Below are 15,499 nucleotides of genomic sequence, written 5' to 3'. Positions count from 1 at the left end.
GGGGGTTGGACTAGACGACCTGCAAGGTCCCTTCCAACTCTAACATTCTGTGATTCTGTAAGTGGCAACTGTAATGCAATGGGATCATGGCAAATGTGCAGGATAGGGGTCCCCCTTACAAGTTCCAGTGGGCCCAAGAAAATGATGCTTGGACCCTGTTGTCAGCTTAACTGTCTCTTACTGGTCTATATGATTACAAATAGACCAAGATGGAAGAAGGTGAAAGCTTATCTTGCTGGCAATGAAGACGCTGGATGGACTCCACCCACTGACTGGAAAGGGGGAGGACTCTTAAGTGATCTGAATTTCTTGGAAAGCAAGCCGACCATTAAAACATATATCTGAATGGATGCCTTTAGGATAATGTAGAACCAAAAATGTCCTGGATGTCTTCGATGAAGTGGGGGTCAGAATTTCTTCACAACGTGATCCTTCGCATAAGGGGCACCGGGAATGAAATTCCACACAACGTTCCTGCCTCTCTTGCATACTACCCCCCAAAAAACATCCATGCAAAGAAGTATTTCAGTAGCAATACTGCAAATGAAGATTTCCTGATAGGTACTGCGGGTGGAGGAAAATGTATCACTTGCAGATTGCACAGTCGAGTGTGGACTTGCACGGCTTGCTTTGCCAAGTGGGATGTAATTTGTTAGTATCTCTATCCCAGTCTAATTCTCCTTTTAATAGTCTTTCAGGTGAAGCATTTAATTAAGCATTCAATTTTATTGAATCAACTTGTTTGTTCTGCGAGTACACAAGAGGAGTCTGTTTTGCCCCTATTTTTTAATTAAGTAGGTGGAATCTATTTACAAGCTTACAAATTTGCATCTGATTTTCTCTTTAATATTCTTATGTAATTTTAAATCAAAGCACACGTTCTCTCAGCAGATTAAAATGTAGGTGTGACTAAATGTATGTTCTCTTGGGAAGCTGGCATTTTTAAAGTCCCCCCTTTATTTTTAAAGTTCCCCTCTTTATCTGGGAAGGAAGAAGCTCATCAATGGTTTTCCAGGCTCACCTTCATTCAAATGCTAATAGGTTTAGACACACCTTCCCCCTTCTCCCCTCACCTCCTTCTCCAAGCAGGAAACAGGGGTTTGGAGGTATCATATTCTAAAGAGGCTGAGGAAGTAGATTGACAGCAGGAAAAGCTGCCTTGACCTGGACTGACTGGGGTCAAGTGGGAGGGGAGACAGAGATGATAAGATCTCAGTGCAACAGGAAATAGATCTCTTTCTTTGGGATGCTTCGTTGAGGAAAACTCTGAGCTCTGGTTCGCAAGCAGGTGGTCTGGACATCTGAAGGGAGCCTGAAGGTAATGGAAATTTGCAGAGATCTAGAACAGCTAAGTGAAAGAGCCTTTCCTTTGACCATCAGTTAGAGCATGTGCAGAGAAAGGGACAAAGGATTTGCATTTTTTTTTACCAAGTTCTTTTGTATCCCTTACTCAGATCTGGCATTGTGCTAAAAGTATGCTTGTGAACATTTTCTTTTTAATAAATACTTTAAACTTTTGATGCTGGGAGTGGTTCTCTGTACTACATAGACCTCCACCTTTTCAGACATGCTATTTTAAAAGGGGCTCCAGTGGGACTGGAAAGTGGCTATTCCTACAGGGGTGCCCAAGGCATTAAACTGTCCCTGTGGTAGCCAGGTGCTGGGAGCCATAGAGGCAAGGCATCAGAATTGGGAAGGGGAGCTGGGAGCCCTGATGCTCTCAGTGGGAAATCCCTATAATAATCAGGTGATGGTGGAGAGTTGCCCTAGAGAAACAGAAAAGCCCCTCCAGGGAGTTGGGAACCCCTCGGAGGGCAGGGCAGCAATGGGGCCTGCAGGCCACAGCAGGCACGTTTTCCCACAGTAGGTTTCAAAAATAAATGTTTGGGGGCCTCATGCACAATCCCACTACAGAGTACTGCAACAGAGGGGTTGGTGCTCCTTTGCACTTCTGTAGCTAGGGTTGCCAACCCAGTGCTGGTACCCAGCAGAAGCCTGGAGGTATGGGGACCTACCTGATCAGCATCATGCCAATGATGCAATGTCACTTGCAGTGCGAACCAGAAGTGATGTCATGGCATTGCTGCAATGCCAAATGGCACCACCATGATCTGGCCACCCTATCTATAGCCCCCCTCTCCAAACCAATAATACCTGGGACTCCAAAATCACATAGACCTGCTGACCCACTGCTTATGACACTGTTAGAAGCGGTTTCGTTGGGGGCCACAAATGTAATGGCCCTGGCCACCCAGACGAACAGCAGAGGTGTCCTCCTGAATCACAGACTAGTAGTCCATCCAGTCCAGCTAGGGAGAGATGCCCCGTACCCTGTTCCAGTGGGAGATCTCCTGGCAATTCTCCCCATCCACTGCTCTTGCTCAATGGAGAAATGCTGGGGGGGGGGGTTAAGGGGGAAATTGTATCAGTTCATGCTTGGCTGTCACTTTCTGTTTTGGAACAAGTAGTAAAATCAGGATGCTTTAAGAATCTCCAGGATGCTTTAAGAATTTCACCACAGAGATTTGAAAATTCCTATTGGCAGGGGTCATTTCCTGCAGGAGCGCACAGGAGTGGAGCTCCGGTAGTAAAGAGCCCAGGGGGCAGGCACATGCAACAAGCCCCACCCCCTGCTCCCAGCAGCCCCGGGCCACAAGGAGCAAGAAGCAGCCAGGTAAGTTGCAGAGCCCCCCCCCCCCAATAGCAATCCAAAACAGTCCAGTGGCACCTTTAAGGCCAAGGTTTATTCAGGTACAAGCTATTCCTCCTCTGTGAGGGCAGATCTGCATGTGTATCCCCCCCCCATAGCTAGCAATCCTGAGTGGTGGGTGTTGCCTTCTGACACACTTCCGGTAATGCCAGGGGGTGTGGCATATTAGCTATGCTAATGAGTTATGCTAATGAGCTCCTGCACCTCTTTTTCTACGAAATGACCCCTGCCTATTGTGTCATGGTGGGGGCTATGACTGCTAGGGGTCACTAGCTAAACAGACAGAAAACCATGAGTCCCCCAATTTGTGTGCTGGGAGCCACCGGGGTTGGACTGCGTGTCCTTGAAAATGGCCACAGCCCCTCCTCGCCTCCCAAAGGACTGAAGAGCCATCTGGAGAGAAAGGAGGTGTCGTTGTGCTCCTCCTTGAGGGGTGGGACCTTGCCTACGATAACACGGCTACTGTGCTTGTCCACTTCAGGCACACCACACCTCACCCAGCAACTGATGATGCCGTGCCCACCCTCCTCCTCACCAGCTGTCCTGCACCACCGCTGGCCAAAGCCGCACACCGCTGCTCCTTGGCAAAATGAAGAACAGGCACAGCGGCTCTCTGCCGGGGGGCCCTGGATTCCTCCTCACCAGTCCCACTGTGGGGTTGGAGGGGCAGGGCTTAGAGCAACGGCCCACCAGGACTTCTTCCCCAGCCAGAAGATGACCAATAAGTCCCTGCCAGTCCTGGACTCCTCTTGGAGAGCCAGCACAGTCTAATGGTTCAAGTGTCGACGGAGCAAGGGTCATTTCCTGCGGGAGCGCACAGGAGCGGAGCTCCAGCAGTAAGGAGCCGAGGGGGTGGACACATGCAACAAGCCCCGTCCCCTGCTCCCAGCAGCCCTCAGTTGGGCCACGAGGAGCAAGAAGCAGTCAGGTAAGTTGCAGAGCCCCCCGGCCCGCCTTCAGGTACAAGCTCTCCCTCCTCTGTAAGGGCAGATCTGTGCATTCCCCCCCCCCCAATAGCTAGCAATCCAAAACAGTCCAGTGGCACCTTTAAGACCAAGTTTTATTCAGGTACAAGCTCTCCCTCCTCTGCGAGGACAGATCTGCGCGTTCCCCCCCCCAATAGCTAGCAATCCAAAACAGTCCAGTGGAGCCTGAGTGGTGGGTGTTGCCTTCTGACACACCTCCGGTGATGTCAGGGGGCGTGGCATATGCAAATAAGTTATGCTAATGAGTTATGCCAATGAGCTCCTGCACCTCTTTTTCTACAAAATGACCCCTGAATAGGAGGAGCATCTGAGAGACCCTGTTGTACTCTGCTATGGAAGGTCATCTAGGTGCCCGAGGGCCAATCACACACACGCAGCCTAACCTACCTCACAGGGTTGCCGTGAAGGTAAAATGGACAAGGAGAGACCGAAGTCAAGAAGAAGAAGAAGAGGAAGAGGAGGAGGAGGAGGAGGAGGAGGAGGAGGAGATTGGATTGATACCCCGCCCACTACCCAAAGGTGTTTCAGAGCGGCTTATAAACTCCTTTCACTTCCCTCCCCACAACAGACACCCTGTGAGGTAGGCGGGGCTGAGAGAGAAGAGAGGAGATTGGATTGATACCCCGCCCTTCACTACCCAAAGGTGTCTCAAAGCGGCTTACAAACTCCCACCATAGAGAACAATGGAGGGGATGGGGAAACCTGTTTGAGGGCCTGTAGAATTGGACCCCCTGGTCCAATGCTCTTGAAACATGGTTGGTATCTTGGGGAGAGGCTCCAGCAGCTACCCTGCGAGTTTGGAGTCTCTCCCTCAAGCCCCCTCCCTTCCAGCCCACAGAATATACCCTATGTTTTCGCCATTGACTTCAACGGCCCATAGGATATAATGGAGCTGAAATTGACATTCGGCTGGCCGAAAGACTCCCGAAAGACTCCCAAATCGGCTCCTACTGATGAAACTGACATGCGGGAGTCTTACTGCCAGCCGAAATTGATTCTGCCTGATTCGGCCAAATCCGAATGGGCCGATTTTTTTTTTTTTTGCACACCCGTAGGGGTGATATGCAGAGGGCTAGTAGGCATGGATAAATCAGCATTGGTAATGAGAAAGGCAACCTAGGTCACAATCAATGCTCCCTCCAAGCTGTGGAGTCTTGTGAGCACAAATTCTACTTTCTGAGCTCCTGGCATTAAAGTTGTGAGTGAGCAATTTGGCTACTGCATAAATTAGTTTGCTCTGGAGCCATCCTTCCTGAGCTAAGACAAAAATGTGTGAGCTGGAGGCTAAAAAAACTGTGAGCTAACTCACAGTGACTCAGCTTAGAGGGAATACTGGTCTCAATTCAATCCAGGAGGATGCACTGTCTTGAGCTTCATTATCATTTACAATTCAGCAGTCTCTTTCCGCTCTCCCTTTGAAATTCCTTTGTAAGAGAACTGCTACTCTGAGCTTTCTGGTTTCAGAAGTGTGCAATCTCCAATTTCTTGTGATGACCAAATCCTGGAACAACAGGAGTTTGGTTCTCCCCTAACCAGAATCAGAATTCACGTGAGGGTTTAGAGCTTTGTTTTCTTGAGGAGGAAACAGACTCCAATCCCCTCCAGGAACGTGCATTCAGATACTACAACAAACTGGAGCTATACTGAAATCTTCCATAATCAGGAAAGCCTTCAGATGCACCCTACATGAGAGGAGAAGGAAGGGAGAGGGTACGCACGGCAACAGGCCAGGTTTTAGCCCATCACCACAAGCCTCTGTTTCGTTGTGACATCTGAACACAGAGATCCAAATCTGTGCTGAAATGGGCAGTAAAATGTTCACCAACATCCACCACCGATCTCGGCCAAGATCCTTATGCACAGGGGTCGTTTCGTAGGAAAAGAGCTAGGGGAACTCATTAGCATATGCCACACCCCCTGACATCACCGGAAGTGTGTCATAAGGCCACACACCCCACCCCCAACAGTCCCAGCCGCCACCGCCTTTGCAGCTCCACTGCCGAGCCTCATAAGGGGCCCGGCGGTGGACCTGCAAGGCCGGCGGGAGTGCGAGGAAGCCCCGCGAAGGCCCTCCCTGGCCCCAGGCAGGCAGGGGTGGGGAGAGGCAGGGAGGAAGCAACTTACCCTCCCCCTTCTCCTGCCTCCTCCTGGTTGAATGAGGACCGGAAGCGGGGCGGCTGGAAGCAGGGGGCGGGGCTTCGTCATGTGCCCCGCCCCCCGTACCTCACCCGGGGGGGCTGCGATCCCCCCCGAAATGACCTCTGCTTATGCAGTGATGTTTTTTGGGCTTCGTAAAGTAAAATGAAATTTTTTTTAAAGTACCTCATAATATTGGAGGCGTCTTCCGCATCCGGGTCTGGGCAGTATTTGTTGGCAAGGATGAGGCACGCGTCTGCTGACTCTATCTGAGACACCAAAGGAGACAGCGAACATAAGGAGCAGTTCGACGTTCGGAAGAAGAAGAAGAGATTGGATTTATACCCCGCCCTTCACTCGGAGTCTCAGAGCGGCTTACGAATCTCCTTCCCCTTCCCCCTCCCCACAACAGAGGTCGGCGGGGCCGAGAGAGCTCTTTCGAGGACTGCCCTTTGAAGGACAGCTCTGACAGAACTTGTGACTGACCCAAGGTCACATCAGCAGGTGCAAGTGGAGGAGTGGGGGATCAAACCCGGTTCTCCCAGATTAGAGTCCGCACAAACTGGGAAGAAGATCATTTCCCGACTTCGCCAGCTTCTCTAGAACTTGCTCGTCTCAGTATTTCTCAGCAAGAAAGGGTGAGGTCTCCCCCAGGAGCCACGCGAGGGCTGGGATGGTTTCTTGCTTCAACACTGCATCTTTCAAGTATGCTTGGGGTGAGAGATCCCCTCCCCATATCTATTGATACCCTAAAGTTCAGTTTCCACATTTACCCTCAATTACCCCCTTTTTACAATCCAGCACAGTAACATTTCCGCCTGTCTCCTTTTTACTGTAATAACCAACTGTAATGCTCCTGATGACCCACTCTGAAGCTGGAGCAATAATAGCGTTCCCAGTCCCTTGCTGAATGCAAGAGATCCTCTGACCCCCAAACCAATCACCTGGCCAGCAGGGGGGACTTACCAGCAGGGAAGGAAGGCCTAGGCTGCTATAGCTGGTGACATCACTTCCTGCGTGTTCTGGAAGTGACGTCATTGCATGGCTTGGCATCGCTCTGGTATTTTGGCCAAACCTCTGTTAGAAACCATTTTTACCTTAGAGATTTTGCCCCAAAACCAGCACTATAACGCTGGTGATGCGATGATGTCACTTCTGGTGCACAGCAGAAGTGATGTCATTGCATCACTGTTGACAAGGCCGAGGCCTCTCTCTCGCTCCTGAGGAGTCTCCCTTAGCCCCACCAGTTGCCATGAGGGACCTGGCATCCCAAAACAACAAGAGAAGAGAGAAGAGAAGAGATTGGATTTATGCCCCGCCCTTCACTACCCAAAGGTGTCTCAGAGCGGCTTACAAACTCCTTTCCCTTCCCCTCCCCACAACAGACACCCTGTGAGGTGGGTGGGGCTAAGAGAGCTCTGACACAAACGGCTCTTTTTCAAGGACAGCTCTGACAGAGCTTGTGACTGACCCAAGGTCATCAAGCAGCTGCAAGTGGAGGAGTGGGGAATCAAACCCAGTTCTCCCAGATTAGAGTCCACGCACTTAACCACGAGACCAAACTGGCTCTCAAGAAGAATGTTTGGGGCTTACATCTCCTTTATAAACCTGTATCAGTTTTATACCAGTTTAACTGTCATGGCTTCCCACAAAGCATTATAGGAACTGTCGTTTGGTGACTATATGAGAAGTTTTTCATTAGAGTTCTCCAGCCTTCCTAACAGAACCACAATTTCCAGGCTTCCCCAAGACACAGAACAGCTTATTCAAAAAGTTTAAATTGTAAGCACAGGTTAAATGTAGATAGCAAACAACGGGGTAGAAAACGGGAGGAAGCCATTACCTTTACTCTAGCCAGGTCATGCGGATTGAGAACTGAACCCTGAAAAAATTCCACCTGAGTGAAGTGTCGTTTAAAAAGAGCTTCCAACTCAAGGTTAGGGGAGATACTAATTTGGGAAAGAAAAAAGACAAAACACAGCGGAATCAAGTCATGAATATCATCCATTTATTTCTTAATTTTTTAAAAATTCAAACAAGGTAAACATAAAATTCTGTCATGCAGGCAAGCAATTTTCGAGAAGTGATGAGCTGTTTATGTTTTTTTTTGTGTGTGTTTTACTCTTCTTTTCCTTCTCTCTTCCTATGTGCTTTAAGGTTGCCCGCTGGCCAGAATTTTACTGGCTCTGCCAAAAAAAAAATCCTCTTGGCCAAACCGGCAAAATTCACTGCCAGGAAAAGAGATATGTGCTCAGTGTTTTCATTTTATTTCTCCACATTCATTAAGAAACATTAAAAAAAAAAAAAGATGGTATCCTTCAGAGGCATTTTGGCCAGAAAAGGAATTCACTAAAACCCTTAATTTGCAAAAATAATTTGGCCACATGAGAAATGCTTTGCTCTAAGGTCTCTTATTTATTTTTTATTTTTGAATTTTTGAATTTATTTTGCAAAGCCTTCGTTTCACTAAAGGTATGGTGGTGGGGATAGTCTGAACAAGGACAGATGTACATTCCATGTCCACCAAAAAATTTTTTCTTATGAATAGTGGCCATTCTAACTCCTAGGTCTGCCAGCTTCAGGTTGGGAAATTCCTGGAGATTTGGGGGGCGGAGCCTGGGGACGGCGGGGCTTGGGGGAGGGGAGGGACCTCAGTATGGCATAAGGCCATAGAGTGCAGCCTCCCAAGCTGTCATTTCCTCCAGGGGAACTGATCATGATCAATGTTCCCTCTAAGCTGTGGAGTCCTGTGAGCAAAAATTCTACTTTGAAAGCTATTGGCATTAAAGTTGTGAGCAGGTGATTTGGCTACTGCATGAATTTGTTTGCTCTGGAGCCCTCCTTCCTGAGCTAAGACAAAAGTGTGTGAGCCAGAGGCTAAAAAACTGTGAGCTAGCTCACACTAACTCAGCTTAGAGGGAACACTGATCGTGATCATCTGGAGATCAATTGTAATAGCGGGAGATCTTCAGGCGCCCCCTGGAGGCTGGCAGCCATACTAACTCCCCACATGCCTGGTCTTCCACTTTGCTGTTCTTTCCACTTCTCTCTTTCTCTGTGAGTCCCGTGGATTCCTCTCCTGCAACGTTGTCTGCTGATCAGGGTACTGATCCCTCTCGTTTGGAAATCGGCCACAGCTCTCCATGTGGTACAGTCTTTAACCGGGGCCATCAAAACGGCCTTGCAAACAGCTATGTTCTCTGAAAAACTGCCTGCTCTGCAACACATGCCAATTCTGAGGTGGGATTTTATTTTTAAGGGCGTGTCTGTGACCAACAGCAACAACTTCGAGCCTTCACGACTACTGGCATCGACATTCTGGTGCAATCGATACTCGCCTGGAGAAGTCGAGCTCCGACCAGTCTTCCCTCTAAGCTGAGTTAGTGTGAGCTAGCTCACAGTTTTTTTGCCTCCGGCTCACATATTCTTGTCTTAGGAAGGATGGCTCCAGAGCAAACTGATTTATGCAGTAGCCAAATCCTCGCTCACAACTTTAATGCCAGTAGCTCACAAAGTAAAATCTTTGCTCACAGGACTCCACAGCTTAGAGGGAACATTGGCTCCAACTACGCCCCCCTCCAAGTAAGCCAAATCACTACTGTTTTTTAGTCTACTACTTTTCTGTTCTTGCGGCACTGGGAAAGTTACATTCATTTATTTTATTCAAAGCATCTGTGAGCCGCTTTCCCGACCAATCAGGGTGCGGTTATGAGTTGGCATTCGTACCTTAAGCTATATAAAGCAATCCTAGACTTGGCGGGAAGTTCTCCCCTGAGAGCGGCTCACACAAGAATGTCTTCAGCCCGATGCCAACTCTAGGTTGGGAAATTTCTGGAGATTCAGAAGTGGAGCCTAGAGAAGGATGTCAGCAGGGTATAATGCCACAAAGACCACCCTCCTCCTGCATGTGTGGAAGCCCTGCATGGGCTTCTCTCTGTGACTGGCCAGAATTGAGTTCGATTTGGGGTTTAGGATTACAGCCTGCACAGGAGAGGGAATTATTTTTTTGGTTCCAAGTCTTTGGGATTTGCAGGAGAACAAGTCGTAGAGTGAATTGGGATCCACTGCCAGATTTGTTTCATTATTTGGATGATTTCCTTTTTAACGTGGAAATGCTTATTTTTAATCTCATAACAGCAGGTAAGGCACTGCTAGGTGAGCCAGTGGTTTTCAAACTGCTTTTCTCTACATTCGTACTCTGTCCTTCCTCCAAGCCGATAAGGGTGGGTTGCCAGGTTGCTCCATCTTGCCGACAGGGGGCTGGGAGGGGACGTTCCGGGGGGTGGGTGACGCATTCATATCACCCAGAAGTGACGTCAGCATGTCGCTAACATTGGGGGCAACACTCTACTTTTGGGGGGAAACTCTATAGTAAAAGCAACCTCAAGCCATAGAGTTTTGCCCAAAAAGCAGAGTGTCAGCCCCCCCCCCCCAGTGTCACTGACACCACATTTGGGTGATGTTAGTGCGTCGTTCAGGGCGACATTGTTGGGGAGGGGGAATTTCCTTCTGCCACCCACCTGGTCTGTGACAGGCAGGACCCCGCAAAATTGGCAGGCAGGAGCCACCACCACCACCACCTTCTGTCCACACAGCAGCCCCACGAGAAAATTATATTTCTTTAAAAGGGGATTGGACAGACTCATGGAGGACAGGGTCTATCAGTGGCTACTAGCCTTGGTGATTAAAGGAATCATCCACATTCACAGGCAGTCAGCCTCTGCATCTCAGTGCCAGGAGGCAGCATCTGGGGAAGACCTCAGCCTCTATGTCCTGTTGTTGGACCTCCAGAGGAACTGGTTGGCCTCTGTGTGAGACAGGATGCTGGACTAAATGGACCACTGGTCTGATCCAGCAGGGCACTTCTGATGTTCTTAGGAAGGCCTCGGCCTCTATGCTCTATTGTTGGCCCTCCAGAGGACCTGGTTGGCCACTGTGAGACAGGATGCTGGACTAGATGGACCACTGGTCTGATCCAGCAGGGCTCTTTGGATGTTCTTATGAAAGCCTCAGCCTCTGTGCCCTGTTGTTGGCCCTCCAGAGGAACTGGTTGGCCCCTGCGTGAGAAAGGATGCTGGACTAGATGACCCACTGGTCTAATCCAGCAGGTCTCTTCTGATGTTCTTACATTCTTATATTCCGATATGAACGGCCACTTACTTATGCAGAAAGACGATCTCCACGTTGACATCATCCCTGTCCTTGTGTAGGAAGTCCTTCAGGAAGTTGGAGACACTTTCCAATGTGATGTGACCACAGACAACTATGTGCCTGGGACAGAAGAAAGGGCATAGTTACGTTTTCTGAGAAAAACAGCGAGGAACCAAATACAAACAAGAGCACCATATAATTAGAGAAGAAGGAATTTGTTGTGAGTTAAGGGGGGGGTCCAACTAAGGTGAAGGGTCTCCAGTCCATTCCTGGAGGGGGGGGGGGAATAAAAACATCATGAAATATTGTAGAGACCAAAGTACTTCTGGGATTCCTCGTCAGCTGCAAAAAACAGCTATTATAAAATGATGCTCAACAAGTAAACAGAGACTGTTGTACCCGCAGGCAGACTACCGGGGGGCCACAGTGGGGGAGGCAGTGGCAGTGAGGAAAAGGGGGCACAGAGGTTACCCTACATTTGCCAGCTCTGAGTTGGGAGATCTGGGGGGTGGAGCTTGGAGAGGGCTGGGTTTGGGAAGGGGAGGGATCTCAGCAGGGTACGTAATGCCATAGACTCCACCCTCCAATGCAGCCATTTTCTCCAGGGGAGCTGATCTTGGTTGTCTGGAGATCAATTGGAACAGCGGGAGAGCTCCAGGTGCCACTTGGGGGTTGGCAGCCCTAGTCTACCCCTCCAAATTTGCACACAACGGCACCGGCTCCCTCTTCCTCATCCTAGGGCTGTCTGTCCCTTCCTGGGAATCGGCACTGGCCCTTCTCCAAGCAGCCCCACCTAGTATAAAAACGTCATCATAGCAAGAAACATCATCAGCAAAAAATAATTGACAGGGCCCCAAAAGCACTCTGCATTCATTGGCTCAGTTCAGACAGGAAAACGAAACCGTCATTCATTTTGACTTATGGTTCGTTCATCCAGTCAAAAATTCAGCTTGCAGATCAGTGCTCTGGTCCTTTGACCGAAAAACGGTACACTCCCTCTTTCTGGTATGGTTGTCCTCTTCGACTGAGCACACAGCTTCGGGAGGGATGCACATGGAGGGGTGAGGGAGGGAGGGGACACCCGCCTAGCCAGCCAGATCAGCCAAATCAGCCCTGGCAATCAATGGAGTGACAGATGTTGCAGCCAGATCACCCTCGTTAAGACTCCATATGAGGATAGACTATGTCCTTGTTGTGTTGATGAAATCGAGAGTTCGGAGCGTATCCTTCTGCATTGTGTCTTCTATTGTGATGTTCGATCATTATATCTTGAGCCTTTATTGAGACACCTAGCAAATCAATCTGATGAATGGAAGACACCTTATTTACTCTCCACTTGCTCTCTAGTGACTATGGAATTGGTGGCCAAATTTCTGTTTTCGGCTTCCATGAGGAGGGAACGTATCACTAGGTGCATATGATTTTTGTATTTCCCTGCCTCTCAGTTTTGACATGATATGCCAATAAAGGTCTGCGATTGATTGATTGCTCTGATCCAGATTCAGCTCGATGAATGCTCGCTTCCCCACATTTGCTTTGGCCAGAACTTTTCTGTTGCCGGAGAGCATCCAAAGGTGGGGCCATGGAACAAGCCAAGGAGAGGGTAGGGGAAAAGTCCAGGATGCCCACACTTGTATGGCACAGAAAGCCACGGTGAAGACTAGGGCTGCCAGGTCCTACGCTCTCACCGGCAGGGGGTGGGAGGGAGCTATCCAGGAGTGGGGGGGCGGGGCGACGTGGCGACGTCACCACATGTGACCAGGGGTCGTTTCGTAGAAAAAGAGCTAGTGGAACTCATTAGCATAACTCATTAGCATATGCCACACCCCCTGACATCACCGGAAGTGTGTCATAAGGCCACACACACCGCCCCCAACGGTCCCGGCCGCCGCCGGCGCGGTGGACCTGCAAGGCCAGCGGGAGTGCGAGGAAGCCCTGCCAAGGCCCTCCCTGGCCCCAGGCAGGCAGGGGTGGGGAGAGGCAGGGAGGAAGCAACTTACCCTCCCTCTTCTCCTGCCTCCTCCTGGCTGAATGAGGGCCGGAAGCAGGGGGCGGGGCTTTGTCATGTGCCCCCCGTACCTCACCCAGGGGAACTGTGATCCCCCGCGATCCCCCCGAAATGACCTCTGCATGTGACGTCCCCAATGTGATGACGTCACTTCTGTGTGATGTCATTACACTGGGGACGTCGTGCCGGGTGGTGGCAGTTGGGGGCGGGGCTTCCCCCCAGCCAGTTTCGCTGGCAGCGGGCAGGAGCCTGCGGAATCAGGGGATCCCCCGCTCCCACTTGGGGGCTGGGAACCAGTGTTCCCTCTAAGCTGAGTTAGTGTGAGCTAGCTCACAGTTTTTTAGCCTCCGGCTCACACATTTTTTGTCTTAGCTCAGGAAAGATAGCTCCGGAGCGAACTGATTTATGCAGTAGCCAAATCGCTTGCTCACAACTTTAATACCAGGAGCTCACAGATTAGAATTCTTGCTCACAGACTCTGCAGCTTAGAGGGAGCATTGCTGGCAACCCTAGTGGAGACTGACTGATCCATAAGCCAGCTTCAGATCCTGCTTTCAGATTCTGGTTGGACCGACCCTAAGGAGCAGTATGTGTTTGGAGAATCACCCTAATCTCAGTTAATTTAATCAAAACCACGGTTTCTTCTTCAGTCTGAGCTGAGCACATGTCTTGGAGGGTCCTTAAACTGAGGCCCGGTTTGTTATTCCCTGTTCACCCACCATACTGGGGAGAGAAGAGTGGAGTATTGCCACTGGTCTAAGGCCACTCCCAGAATTTACAGATCAGGCAGAATGTGTTCTGGAAACTCTCCAGCTTGGAGACTCCCACTTTTACCCACTCCTGCTGCACAGGAACAGAAGTCTGTTATCCCGTGCCCACCGGGAGTCGTACCGCCTCGCCTCTACATTCAGATTTACTGTTCTTTACATGATCGGTTGTAATGTAACAGTTTATTACAGAATGAGATTACAAATAGCCTTGGGGGGGGGGGGAGGAAATTCCCTTCCGCATGTAAGTAGAGGACATAAAGCTCGACTCATTTGTTTCACTGGAGCCAAGTTGCGGCACGTTGCACAATACAAGGGAAAGCTGTGGTTCTGGTATCTGGAGGAAGATCCACTGTTCAATTTACAGTCCACCCCTCAACATCACTCAGAAGGGAATCCCACTGGCTTTCAAGGGGACTCATTTCCCAGTCCACATTCATTAGGATTGCAGCTGACACACTACTGAACAGGAGCAACAGAAAGATTCAATTTCTCACCAGGGACGTGCTGCCATTCTATAATTTCACGTGGCGTAGACTCCGGTGCCTTATAACTTAATTCTAATCGCATTAACTTGAAAGTAAGCCCCTTTGATTTCAATTATAACTTTCCTTCGAGTGAGAATGCTTCAGACCAGGGAGGGGAAGGAGGGCTTGGCGCCTCCATTTCAGCTGATATCAATGGGATTTATTTCCAAGTAAATTGGCACCTTGTGATCCCTGCGGCATGTTGACAATTGCGCTGAACAGTTGCTAGTTGTTTAGTACGTAAAGTAAGTCACTTTTAGAAATTGGGACAGAACCATCAGGTGCAGTGTTCCCTCTAAGCTGAGTTAGTGTGAGCTAGCTCACCGTTTTTTAGCTTCCAGCTCACACATTTTTGTCTTAGCTCGGGAAGGAGGGGCTCCAGAGCAAACTGTTTTATGCAGAAGCCAAATCGCTCGCTCCCAACTTTAATGCCAGTAGCTCAATGCCTCTGAGCACTAATCTCCCATATTTACTTGCCTCTTCCAATTCCCCAAGGTTACATCAGCAGCTGCATGTGGAGGAGTGGGGAATCAAACCTGGTTCTCCAAGATTAGAGTCCATACTCCTAGCCACTACACCAAACTGGCTCTCCAGGGAAACTCCACATTCAGAGGCAGCCGGCCTCTGAATCCCAGGGCCAGGAGGCAATATCTGGGAAAGGACACGGCCTCCATGCCCTTTTGTTTTACCTTTAAGAGGAACTGGTTGGCTACTGTGTGAGACAGGATGATGAACTAGATGGACCCTCACTGGTCTGATCCAGAAGGGCTCTTCTGATGTTCTTATGAAGGCCTCGGCCTCTATGCCTTTGTGTTGGACCTCCAGAGGACTTGGCTGGCTATTGTGTGAGACAGGGTGCTAGACTAGATGGACCACTGGTCTGATCCAGCAGGGCTCTTTGGATGTTCAATAAGCTTATCAAGTTGTGACATGCATACTGTGGGAAGTCACCACTTGGTCGAGGCTCGTCCGTATTTACCCGTGGCAGTACAACGAAACGTGAATGCTGTTCCTTTTATCAGGGCAATCACCCCAACAAGCTGTTCAGTATTCTGAGCTCATGGAGCGGCAACCAAGCCTACTTCTCAGGTCAGGCAATATGGGCATTCTTGTTGGCTGGCAACTGAACAGACAGCAGGTGGCAGATAATAAGCAGAGCACTTTCAAAGGTAACGTTTAGACTGTTCAGGTCACTCCTATTTCATGATTGCTCT

General features: G+C 49.6%; 1 protein-coding gene across 1 annotated transcript in view; it reads right to left on the bottom strand.

Annotated features, from left to right (window-relative positions):
- Positions 1-15,499, bottom strand: part of KCNMA1 (potassium channel, calcium activated large conductance subfamily M alpha, member 1) — a 427,405-nt gene that overhangs the window by 154,746 nt on the left and 257,160 nt on the right. Inside the window, exons 9-11 of the mRNA XM_015416325.1 lie at positions 10,993-11,103; positions 7,676-7,781; positions 6,019-6,101 (exon numbers count right to left, since the gene is read on the bottom strand). Of these exons, the coding sequence (XP_015271811.1) occupies positions 6,019-6,101; positions 7,676-7,781; positions 10,993-11,103 (300 nt within the window). The remainder of the gene's footprint in view (positions 1-6,018; positions 6,102-7,675; positions 7,782-10,992; positions 11,104-15,499) is intronic.

This window comes from Gekko japonicus, unplaced genomic scaffold, assembly GCF_001447785.1.
Source record: "Gekko japonicus isolate JY-2015 unplaced genomic scaffold, Gekko_japonicus_V1.1 scaffold861, whole genome shotgun sequence".
Classification (NCBI taxonomy): Eukaryota; Metazoa; Chordata; class Lepidosauria; order Squamata; family Gekkonidae; genus Gekko; species Gekko japonicus.
Note: the sequence above shows the minus strand (reverse complement) of the source record. Positions and strands in the feature narration are given on the sequence as shown.